The 12,186-nt window shown below is 37.4% G+C and overlaps 1 protein-coding gene across 1 annotated transcript; it reads right to left on the minus strand.

Annotated features, from left to right (window-relative positions):
• Positions 1–384: 384 nt before the first annotated feature.
• Positions 385–2,260, minus strand: msx2a (muscle segment homeobox 2a). Its single transcript, XM_027017095.2, has 2 exons — positions 1,865–2,260; positions 385–1,441 (listed from the first exon to the last, which is right to left on the minus strand). Exons 1-2 carry the CDS (start codon positions 2,187–2,189, stop codon positions 1,008–1,010), a joined length of 759 nt encoding a protein of 252 aa, XP_026872896.2. The 5' UTR covers positions 2,190–2,260; the 3' UTR covers positions 385–1,007.
• Between the last annotated feature and the right edge of the window lie 9,926 nt (positions 2,261–12,186).

A 12,186-nucleotide genomic window follows, 5' to 3' on the forward strand; every position in this document is an offset into this window, starting at 1 on the left:
ATTATGAGCATGAAATACAAGCCTCTTTTCAGCAGCTCAATTTAAAAAGCATTAGCCACCCTACAGCCTTTGGGACAGAGTTTATCTCCCATTCTCAAAGTCTGGCTCACCACACCTGCACAGATGTCATAATAGGCTGAATTCTACAGCTTCGCACAGAACCTCTCTGGCCAACCTGTGCTGCTTTTGTTACAAGTTTCTCCTGTATTGTGGTCTTATGGTGTGGGACCATCAATTTGTATTAACCCACCAAGTTTCCTCTGCAAGTCAAATTTAATCAACTTTACACAAATTCAACATACAATTCCTATGAAACATATAATACATTTCTTTCTTAATTAAATATAAATACTTGACAACTACAAAAATTCATGAAAGGCTATATAGATGTGAACTGATGAACTTAATTTGGCATTGTATGTTGTTTAGCTTTCTCATGGTTTTGGAAAAAATACAAATTATGAATCGGTGAAGATTACAAATTGAAATTGGTCCTCTAGAAAATGTAAAATACTGACCACTAATAATATTTTCCATAAAACGTACCATATGTTTGATATGAGTTAGTGTAACTTAAAAAAAAACAAAAAACTGTAAAATACCAATTATTGACAACAATTATTTGAAACATTATAAAAAGCACATAAGAAAAAAAATTACCCTTGAAATGACATCAAACATGTTGCTTTTCTTCACTGTACCCAATAAAAACCCATTAGTTCAGTACACCCAGCATCTGAACTTGCATAGTCTTTGTGATAAGGTGCATTTAGACGAGGAGTTTTCTAAGACTGTTCTAAGAATACTTTCTGTTTGAGCTGCCATACGACATTTTCTTTGAGAAATAGTATCGCTGCAGATAAATGACACAAAGTCTTTCTGGTTAGTGGTGGGCATTCCAACTCAACACTCAGATTACATTTTGGCCAGTGGGGCAAAAATGTTTAGGAGCCACTGATTTAGAACCACTGTCAGAAAAATCCTTGTGACTGCCTATAATATGCCCCTCAGGATAAATGATACATACTGTAGCCCACTGGTGTGGAGTAAATTCCAAGAGAAGGCATGGGGAGCGGGTATCTGCAGAAGGGCACCTGGCTGGACTGTCCGTAGAGCAGTAGTGCTGCCTGAGGCTGTGTACTGAGGGGTAACGGTAAGGAGAGGCCAGAGTGCAAAACAGACTTGGTGGCCATTTTGAGTTTCTCCATTTCAGCCTCCTGCAGACGCTTGGCTTTGGCCCGTCTGTTCTGGAACCAGATCTTAACCTGTGTCTCGGTCAAGCACAGAGAGCTGGAGAACTCAGCCCGCTCGGCAATAGAGAGGTACTGCTTCTGACGGAACTTCCGCTCTAGAGCCAGGAGCTGTGCGGTGGTGAATGGTGTACGAGGTTTACGATTCATCTTGTGCTTTCTGAGAGAACATGTGTTTGGAGTCAGCTGTCCTGTAACATGACATGGATAAAAAAAATATTTCATTTTCCTTCTCAGAAAATGAAAAACAAAACAAAAGAAAAAATTGTTCAGTCTAGATATTATAGGCTCAAAGGCCATAAAAGTAATTCCCACCATGATTTCCCCTTTCGCTATTAAATTTGGCTGATACTGATACCTCCTACATGTTTGGATTGTTATAATGCACACAAAAGCTGCAATTCCTCCACATTCATGTCAACTCGACATTTAGTTTCCATTGTTTATGTAATTTCCTTATAGTTTGTACTGATACAGAATAAACATTTATAAACATCTATTACTAGCCATAAATGTTTGATTTTACACTGTTAAAAACCTATTGGCGAGCTGCCAAGGTCTTTTAACTATTCCGGGAAGTTTATTCATGGCGAAAATTTAGTGCGTAAACATACGTGGTGGTGGCGATGATGACACGGATTTTATCCAAGACGCATCCTCTTGATCCGATACTTCTGACTTCACGGGCGACGACGGCCCAGAGATCTTGGAGAAATCCTCGAAATAAGACGGATCTTGGACAGATCTTGTTGACCGCAGAGTAATGAAGTGCGCTGGGTTTGTTTGCTGAGCGCGTCCATTCCTTGCTCCTCGCTCCGACATCAGGGCTTCCACGCTGAAAGGGAGACTTGACACACGCAACGTGTGCTCCTTTGAAGATGACGGAGAACCGTGATCGTCCCAGGAGGATACGGTGTCTTTTTGAAGCTCTGTATTCATCCCTGAACAACTGCCTCTAAGTATCAGACTCTAAGTTTAGCATTAAATGCGATACAAAAAGTGCAGTCAAGGAAGAGTAAAGTGTAGCTATTGTTTGCCACTTTACCTTAACTCCAGCATCAACTTGACGACATGGTTAGGAGCAGCCAAAGTTTGAACCAATCAGCGCCCAGCTAAAAAGTTCTGAGGGAAGTGTGCGTGCGATTTGCTCGTTTGGGATCGCGTTCTTTAATGCGTTATAGCTGATAATGCGCAAAGGCTATTTTTTTCTAATAATTGTAGTAGTTTTCCATGAGATGTCTTTTGAGGGGATTCATTTAAGACTTCAAATAATAATTGTAATTTTTAAAATAAACGCGTGGATCACCTTCATGACTCACGAGGTCCTTCGGGATTCTAATTAATGTGTGAGAAACGTTTACTGTCGTTCGTCACCAAACGTTCTGAAAGAGTATGACGTCCAATATAACCTTTACCTTTTGGTTTTTAGATGAAATTCAGAGAATGTGGTAATGTGCAAAAGAGACAGACCCCTTTAAAACACACAACTGTTCAGATCAGTAAATAGAGCAGGGTCAGCATTTGACCAACTTTGTACTTTTGAATTATAATCTGAGTAATTTGGATGCATGAAATATGATTGATAAGGGCAGTTCCCTTAATTTGCTTCTTATAGCAAACTTTGAAGGGAAGTGGGATTGGGCTAGCCTGAAAATTACTGTCATTACATTGTTATTATTAACACCTTGTAATTAGGCCTTTGGAATCTGGTTCTTTTAACCAGGATTTAACAGTAATGATACAAAATTGCTACCTTACTAAAGTGTATGGCGCCCACTCTGATTAGCTGGAGACTGTCGTTTTAAAAACTATGAATTTTGCCCTGCTGTCATTTAAACTTCAGACTTTGGATGATGCTATATTTGCCACAACAGTGCACAACTGCTTAGGATGCAATGGAGTGAACATACAGAGAATTACATCTGTTACTTCTGTAGCTGACTGCGTGGCAGATGGGGGGGTGATGGTGGGGTGCAGAACGTTTTTGACAAATGAAACAAGAGCACATTACTGTTATTGCGAATACAATTTTAAACTGAAGACATTCTCAAGCCTCACTTTAGTCCGGAGGTCCACAGACAACTGTGTCAGACAACAGGATTTACAATATGTCCGTGACAAAGTATACTTCAAACAGAGCCTTTCCTTTATAGCACACACTGCAGTAATTATTTGATTCTCGCTGGGAATGTAATGGTACAAGTCAAAAGTAATACTTAGGTGCCTCCACCAAGTCTGGGCTCCTGTGTTCTTATTACAGCCTTTTAGAGGAATGCTGCTCTGTAATTGTGACAGGTTTAGTGTCCCATGAGAGGGACTTGGCTTATGGACTCATTACCTTTTATGTATCGCCATGTTCACAGCATGACTTGTTGTGTAAAATGCTCGTAAATCAATTATCAGCCTGCTTCTTCATTGGTTCATGGGTCACATCTGCAAAAGCAGAAGTTAAGGGGTGCTTGGGTTAAAAACACCCACGTACTTGTTCCTATGCTGCTAATTTGGAGTCTTTTAGGTTACTTAATGAAAAGAAAGAGAAGACATCATTAGGAGGAAATTCTATTAAAAGGTAGCAGAAGGCATTCAGGTGTTTAATGCTCATTAGTGACAAGAGGAAGGAAGGTCTTTGCTTCTGCCAGATAAGCAGTTCTAGTATACTGGTGCTCCATACAATAGCCAGATGTGACGCTCATTGTATATATAAGACCCCTTTATGCAAAATAAGGGAGCAGACTCTCTCTGTCTAACTGATCACATGATAACTAGCATGCAGTGATGAAGTGTACTGGGATAGGTCATCCCAAATGTCTGTTTTAAAACAAACTCTTACAATGATACAGGCTTGATAAACAATTAGACTGAGAGGGATTTTATATTGATACTATACCAGCCTTACGCTCCTGGGAGAATAAAGCACTATGTACCTCCCACCGCAGTTCAAAGATGTGAAAATAAGAGTATTTGAATCAAAGCGATTCGACTGTTTAAAGAATGCACTGGGTAATGGAGTACAGTGTAAACCATTTGGCCATCCTTGCTTATTTGAGTGCAGTATATGCTCTGCAATATTTACTTTATAACTCAACAACTGGGATTAATAACATTCTTTTTAAAAATGGATTTTAATCAAATGTGGAAGTCTCCATGATTCCCGTCCTTTTTGCATAATGGGAAACACAATGTAGTTTGCATTAACGTTTTGAAATGCAGCTGTCAGTCAAACATTCCATGCAGAATGTGCATAGCCACAAACATTCAATCAGTCAAAATTGGTTAGTTTAAGAATCAATCAGTTCCATTTATACACCCATACATGACTCTAAAGTAGTGAGGGAAGGGTGTGTAATGCGTCTGTTAGCTACCATGGTGACCTGAGATTTACTCATCCGCGGTATCATTACACCACGGTTCATAAACAATGTCGCTTCAAAACATTCGTTTTTAATGGTCCTTTAAAGCCAAAAACACATATTACTTAATTCTTTCTTAAACAAGCTATTTAAAAAGGTAAAAATGTATCAAAGGGCCACGCAAAATGGTGTTCTTCACTATTACTCTAATTGATGCCTTAAACAGCTAATTTCTGTGCGTCACGCTACACTGAAATGTAAGCAGATCATTAAACGCTGTTCAAGTCCCCCCGGTACTAGACGAGATAGCTCCACGTCTAGGACCGGATTTGAACCACAGGAACCCTTTACTCCAACTAGTGCTGCATTTTGTTCTACTCTTCTCTCTGCGGGAAAAAAAACTAACAGGACAAGCGAAGCAAGTTCAGAACATCACTGACAAGGCGTCTATGCCTGCAGCGGTACGCATGCGCAGAGAGACGAGCACGCTTGAACTCCAGCGTACGCACACCGAAGCAGCGCTAGTGCCGCAGCCACGGGCGAACCGGCTGCCTTTCGGCTGTGTGGATCCGGCTCGAGTCCTTATCGTGCTCTCATCACAACTTATGCAAGGCACATGGCGCCGAAGCTCTCTCAACTACCATTGACACCGCTTACTTCCCTCTGGGCGACGCACAATTATAACTGCTCCAGCAGTTAGACAGCCGTTTCTGAGAATGAGCTGCAAGACAAGCTTAAATATCGGTCTGATATCACCGTATGAATGTACAGGCCTTCAGCCAGTGTGTAATGAAAATGCTCGCAGTCAGGGAGAAAAGTTATTTTCGGCTAATTAACTGTTGGGCTACTACAACACTTACGTTTAAGCAAAAAAAGGAAAAATAAAGAAATACTACCTTACGCTGGACATACAAATTCGCTATCTCTGAACCTCTCGTTGACACTTAAATGAACTCTTAAGTATGAACTGCTCAAACAGGTTCGAACTGAAACAGAATTTGCAAAGCATGTTTTTCATCCTACGCGGCTGCCCGAGACTTGACCTCCTGACTAACACATTAACGCAGCCTCTAACATAACCAGTTCAACTGAATCCGCTATATTAATTCAGGAAAAAAAACCCATTAAACTCAGGTGTTACCCACAGGGAAAAAACAAAACAAAAAACAAGTTCACAGATTGAATGTGGATACAGGAATGAGGGATGGCATTGCATTAGAATTGTTCCCGAGTTCTAAGCTTTTGCCCTCAAGAGACCAGATTAATTAGTTACAAATCTAACCAGATATTAAAACATGCATTAGTACATTTTACTGTCTATTCAGCCTTTTGATGATGTTAATGTCAGTCAGCTTGTAGAGAGCAGCTGCACCCGAGGTCAAACTTATTTGGGGATGTACAGGCTAATTCCGTACATGCTGTTATTTCTTCAGTTAAGATGATGATGAAATAAAACTAGATCAAGATAAACCTCTCCCGATCTATTTTGCCATTAAAGTCCAAACCTGCATTTATAATTATGAAAGAAGAACACAATAAACACTTAGATAATTGCATTACTAACACATGAGGAATTTTCCAAACATATAGACACATTAATTTTTGTAAAAAATCCCTGAAAGGTGGGGAACAAAGAAAGATGAAAAGTTCTATTGATCAATTTTCAAGTCAGGTAAAATGCAAATTAGGTTAAACAATGCAAATTAGTTAAAAGTACATAAAAGAAGCTGTCACATTGTATCTTATGCTAGAAAAATGTGTACATTGACGCAGTGTGGCCTGATTTGACACTCTTTTCCCTAGAGGGATAATTGCTGTTTGTGTTGTTCCTGTTTCTTTACCCATCATTATGGAGATTATATTGAGCAGAGGTGGCTTGTGGCTCAGGGCTCATATTACTGCAATTACAGGCAAGGTGTGGCTCTATTTGCTTTGTGTGTTTCAACATATGACCTGAAACAAGCCTAGTGGTGAAAATAATTGCATCTTAAATAGGCATTTGCGTCTGTATCAAAACGTACATGGCCTTAATAGTGTGCTGTGGTCACAGGACACCATGCAATACTCTGTTTTCCTCTTTTTACTGGTCTCCAACTCCAAGATAGATTGTACATTGAGCCTCGTTGGCAACCAGGCCAACTTTGCTTCAGGATTAATATTAATCCAAGGATATGATTATCCTCAATAATTTTCATTTTTCGAGTTTCAGCTTGCCACACACCATCAGTTCCATCTTCACCGTCAGTTCTGTGCTCAGTACTCTCAGGTTCAGTGCAGAATATAATATACATGTAAACATCATCAAAGAGTAATCCCCATTATTCAACCAAATCAAAGTTAAACTCTAAGCTCTAAGTACAAGGATTCTCATTCTTTTACATCTAATTTAAGGACTTTGCGAGATTTTTCAAAGACTAAATTAAAATTTTACATATACTTAACTTCACACGATGTAGCGTTGGCAGTGATGTGGTGATTGTGCTGGGAATCTGCAGTTATATGGTAAAGTCAAGGAATTATGTCTCTTCATATTATTTTTTAATCATAGTCATTTATACCTTAATTCCGGAAACATGCTATGCAAGTTTTTTCATTAATGGATGGGAGTATCTAACCGACAATGTACCTATAACTTCAAAACATGGCTCTTTAAACTTTCTGTGGAAATGTCATATAAAGATATATGTAAAGGTGGCTTTGAGTTAAGTAGAGCTGATTAGGGCACTATTAGTGTTTTGCTACATTTCTTGGACTGTTCTTAAAGATAGGTTAATTTAATTAAACTGTGTGACCAGTTATTGCAAATTAAATATTTAAAAAGGACTGGTTCCCCTATTCTGGGCATTGTACAAGCTTCCCCGAGAAGGAAAAACATTGTGCCTTTTCTTTAATTACTTTATATAATTAAGAGTCTGCATGAAGAACCTTCCATACCTTTTATATACTAGTCCAAGTTTTTGGACTACTCTATTAAATTCATAATACAGGCCTTAATCAGATTCACAGCTGAAGCCTAAAATGACTAAAATACAAAGCGGTTTTATTTTTCAGTTGGTTAGTTCTTACTGATTTTGTTTGTGGTCAGTCCATCTATTTACCAGTCCATCGACGCTGGTAAATATCTATATGTGTATTTTTTTAGAACATTGCTTGGTTTGTTTCTGAAGTAATGTGGGGGGAAAAAGACAAAACAAAAAAACAACAGAATACATTTTATATCTGATGCCCAAAACATACAATAATAAAGCCAAACTGAGGGAGGAAAAAAACTAAACCAAACAAAAAAACCAAAAAACAAATAAAAAAAAGTTTACCACATTATCCCAGGATAGTCAAAGCCTTGTTCCTGAGCATCATTCAAAAGGGCTGTAATAAATACAGTGAGGACAATTCTACAAAGCAGTACCTAAATATAATACAGCTGTAAAAATCTAGCATGTGCACAAACTGAATGGAATTATAATTGCAACTCAGAAAACATCCTCGTATTTTGTGGAGAAACATTCGACTGCAAAGCACACCTTCACTTCATTACTCTCTGAGAACCTGTGGAAAAAAACACTTTGCATACATATAGAAATGTCCTTATATAAAACTATAGGAGACTACATGGAAACAGGCTGTAGTGGTAGAAATACCCCAATCAAAGGGACAGTGCAACGTCCCTTTCAGACCATAATCCTGATGAAAATGGTTATGTGTAGATAGTTATCTATTCCATTTAAACATTGCACATTTACTTGCAATGCTGCACACAGAATTTGATGGGAACCATAGTCAGTGCCCAAAAATGGTTTGAAATTCTGAAGGGTAATATTGCCAGCCCCTAATCTAACAAATAAGACAAAATAATTACCTATAATTAATGAAACCTATGACTGAAAGACAGTACGTGTCAAACCAATTCATCGGAACTGCAGTAGATTAGACACATCAGACGACGTCATGTGTATAATCTGAAGAGGCGATCTGACATGTAACACACATTAACCTTCTAGCCAAAGTTTTAATGCTGATAATCCAAAAATCTGATTTTGATTGTTGTGATGTCTGCATGATTAATTGTAAGGCTCATAACTGTGTCACTGTCATCTAAGAAACTGAATCTGAGTAGCTGTCTAGAAGTGTTTTAAGATTACACCAAGTGCAATTAAATAGTTTTGTATACTAAAACAGACAGAACCTGATATATTTGGGTCACTTTCAAGGTCTGTTAATTTTAACTGACTAAAAATAAAGCACAGAGTTCAAACGTTTTCTTGTGATTTTCATAACTAGCTGTATTTAGGCTTTTTTCCTTTCCTCCTGCAAGAGTAAGACTATTGAAATGATGCTTTAAAATGATGTCATCATAAGGTAGCCTGCGTTTGCAAACTGCTGATGTTCAAACAGAACTGTCCAACTAGGAGCTTGTGCTGCCAAATTATTGCACTACTAAAAAACAGCAAAAAAAAACACAAAAAACAAAAAAACAAAAAAAGATTATGAAGCCCATTTATCAATGATCTAAAGAGAAGAAAAAAACTGCTTGTACATTTTGTGTGATCATATCAAATATGCATAAGCATGAATAAATGCTTGTTTAAAGGAGTAATAATTACCAAATGGTGAAAAGTTCTATTTATTTATTTTTAAAGAACCATAATGCCAAATTGCTCAGAATTTTAAATAATACCTGTCAAATGGTCACGCTAAAATGTAAATTAGTTTATACTCCCACGCCACCAAATTCCTAACACACTTAAAGGGTTTTCATCATTACACTGAGAACATGATCAGATTAAAAACCTGATTAATCAGGTTTTTAGTGCTTTGAATATAGCACCATCTAGTGCTCAAATTCAAATGAACATATATACACAAACAAACAAAAATAAATAATTAACTCAATTTTTACAATAGCTCAATGATATTAAAAGTTTGTTTCTCATAAAGCTTTATCTACATACTTTGGCTTGGCAACACAACTTGCATGCACTTCCGTCCAGTCTCAGACAACAAATTTTATTTTTTTTTCTTAACAAATAATGTTAACTTCATACCACATTTCAGTTAAAACAATGGTAAGCCAATATTTAATATGCAACAACATTCTAAACTGACAGAAGAAAAAGAGCACACGATAACTTTGGTAACTTGTGTAAACAAAACTCATCTAATTTCAAACCTGACTTTCCATTAGCTACCTGCCTGAATCCGCTGTTGAAAAACACACCATCATAGCAGCTGATTCTTCAGAATAATTAAGAGCATTTTTAGTGATACTATGTGTTTTTAGTGATGCCTGTGTTACTCTAGGATACCTGTAGGATATGCCGACACACTGCAACGCTTCCACCAGTTGTAGAGTGAAATGAAAGTTTTACTTGCTGAGGTTTTCTGGCCTTTTTACAGCTTCTTGGCTCCCTGGTTTAAGGTGAGAGACCGCTGTCTGATGGCTCTGTTCTCCTGTACCATCCTGGTAATTGTCCTTAACACATGCTGTTTGACCTCAGACTGGTGGTGAAATCAGGACAAAGTCACTCAACTACCCAATTAATTGCTGATGGTACAGTATACACATTTAAAAGTGAACTAAATTATTAATGTAAATTAAACTTACTTTCTTGTCTCCCTTTACAGGTCCAAGTTGTGGTGTAAAGCAGAAGACATCTGACATGTAAGAATATGGCCCTGTTAGCATAACTTAAATTGAATAAGTTACATTTCTGAAAAATCTTTAAGTTGCCGTCAGCCATAACCTAAAAATTCAACTAGTGTGGAAACAAGGACACAATTGATATGAAGCACTAAAGCTATTTGAGTACCAACAATGCCCCCTTGTGGAGAAATATATTTTTGCTCTAAATGAGAGTGAGTCAGTGAGATATTTGCCATGTCCATGAGGTTTTCATGCGGTATTGGACAGATGAAAGGTGATGCAATGTTGAGCATTTAGAATGTTATTAGACCTTCTACAACTCCTTGAACGCCTGAAAGAACAAACGCTACCTACCAAACCCCTACATTGTTTCAATGGTCATTAAAGATTTATACAGACATGCCTAATGAAAATGGTTTGAGAGCTTTAAAATACTTTCTTGATGCAAAACCAGAGAAGAACCCTCCCACACATATTCTTTTAAGATTGTTGGAATGTGTGTTAATTCTAAACTGTATCTTTGACTCCAAGACTACTCACAAATAAGAGAAGAAAAATGTTTGAAACAGTATACTGGACCTGTACCTTTAGTATTGCTGAGATACATTAATGACATTTTTTGCTACTGCAAAACATATATTTTAAAAGTGCCAACGGTTTTTTCTTCTTTGCTCATGTTTTATCTGTTCAGAGAGTGGACGCACTGACCTATATGCAATCTACTGTTAGAAACACAAGAATTCCTTTGGTGCTGACCTATCATCTACTAAAATAAAACAGTGGCTAAAATTATACTTAAACACTACAGAATCCTCCAAGACGAAACAGAATCTGCATCCATTTTTAAGGATCCTGTAATCTTCTACAGATTAGACAAAAACATCAAAGACATACTCATCAAAAGTGAAATAAATGACCATTAGTATACTGTGATACTGTAGCCTGCAACTGCTCTAGATGTGCTGATTGTACATTTAACTCAGTCACTAAAATAATTAGCACAAAAGGATAAATTATTATCACCTATTCTTCCCCATGCATTACTGTGGGAGCTGTCTACTGTCCTACTTTCAAGAGATGTAATCATCTTTATATTGGAGAAACCAAGTGGCTTGTCTTCAGACTATCAAAATTAATCATGTCATTTCCAGTGACAAGGCATTTCAGTGCTAATGAACATTGCATTAATTACATATCTGTACTGTTGTTGTTATGGAAGAAATTAAATTAGGAAACTTGAAGAAAAAGAACTGATCTAAATCTCTGAACTTTAGAACCCCATGGATTGAATGTTATGATTTTAACAGCTACTATTTCATATATAACCTAGATATTCAGATGCACTCTGCTTGCACAACTGATGAAGGACCCTTGTCTGAAATGTACACAAGGTTTCCAGAGAAACAGGACTTCACTACAATTTTGAATATCTCTACATGTTTTACCACAGTACACTGCAGTTACTGACATGGAATCTTCTTTGAATTTATATACAAATGCATAAAAAGTATGTATAATGCAATTCTTTATGTGGTCGGTTGGTATGCATTTAAGGGTTAAACATCAGAACAGGAATAGGTGCCTGCTTTTTCTCCCTCAGTAACTGGGTGCTTCTGGAACTACTAGTGTGCATTTTAAGTTACTTGCTGGACTGGTTAAATTCATTTGGTTAGGACAGCAGAATCACTGTTACACTGAATATGTTAAAATGAAAACTTGCTGCACTGCAATTATAAATAGCTAATCTATCTAATCACTAGATTACATTACTGCAACATATTTAGTTACTGGCTGCCACACTTCAGGCATGTTTTCTGAAAGAAATTGCCTGCCCTCTTTTTGCTTTCTCTCTCTCTCCACTCATTTCCTTTCTGAAATCCTGATTTTTCTTTCATTTTAACCAGGACTGAATTTCTCTGGTCACCAGCACATAAATTACAGCAGA

The sequence above is a fragment of the Electrophorus electricus genome, chromosome 2 (assembly GCF_013358815.1).
Source record: "Electrophorus electricus isolate fEleEle1 chromosome 2, fEleEle1.pri, whole genome shotgun sequence".
NCBI classification, from domain to species: Eukaryota; Metazoa; Chordata; class Actinopteri; order Gymnotiformes; family Gymnotidae; genus Electrophorus; species Electrophorus electricus.

Coding starts and splice junctions, on each gene's coding strand:
- msx2a (XM_027017095.2), bottom strand. CDS start 2,189: ATGAATACAGAGCTTCAAAAAGACACCGTATCCTCCTGGGACGATCAC. Junction 1,442..1,864: donor GTCATCATCGCCACCACCAC/GTATGTTTACGC, acceptor GTCATGTTACAG/GACAGCTGACTCCAAACACA.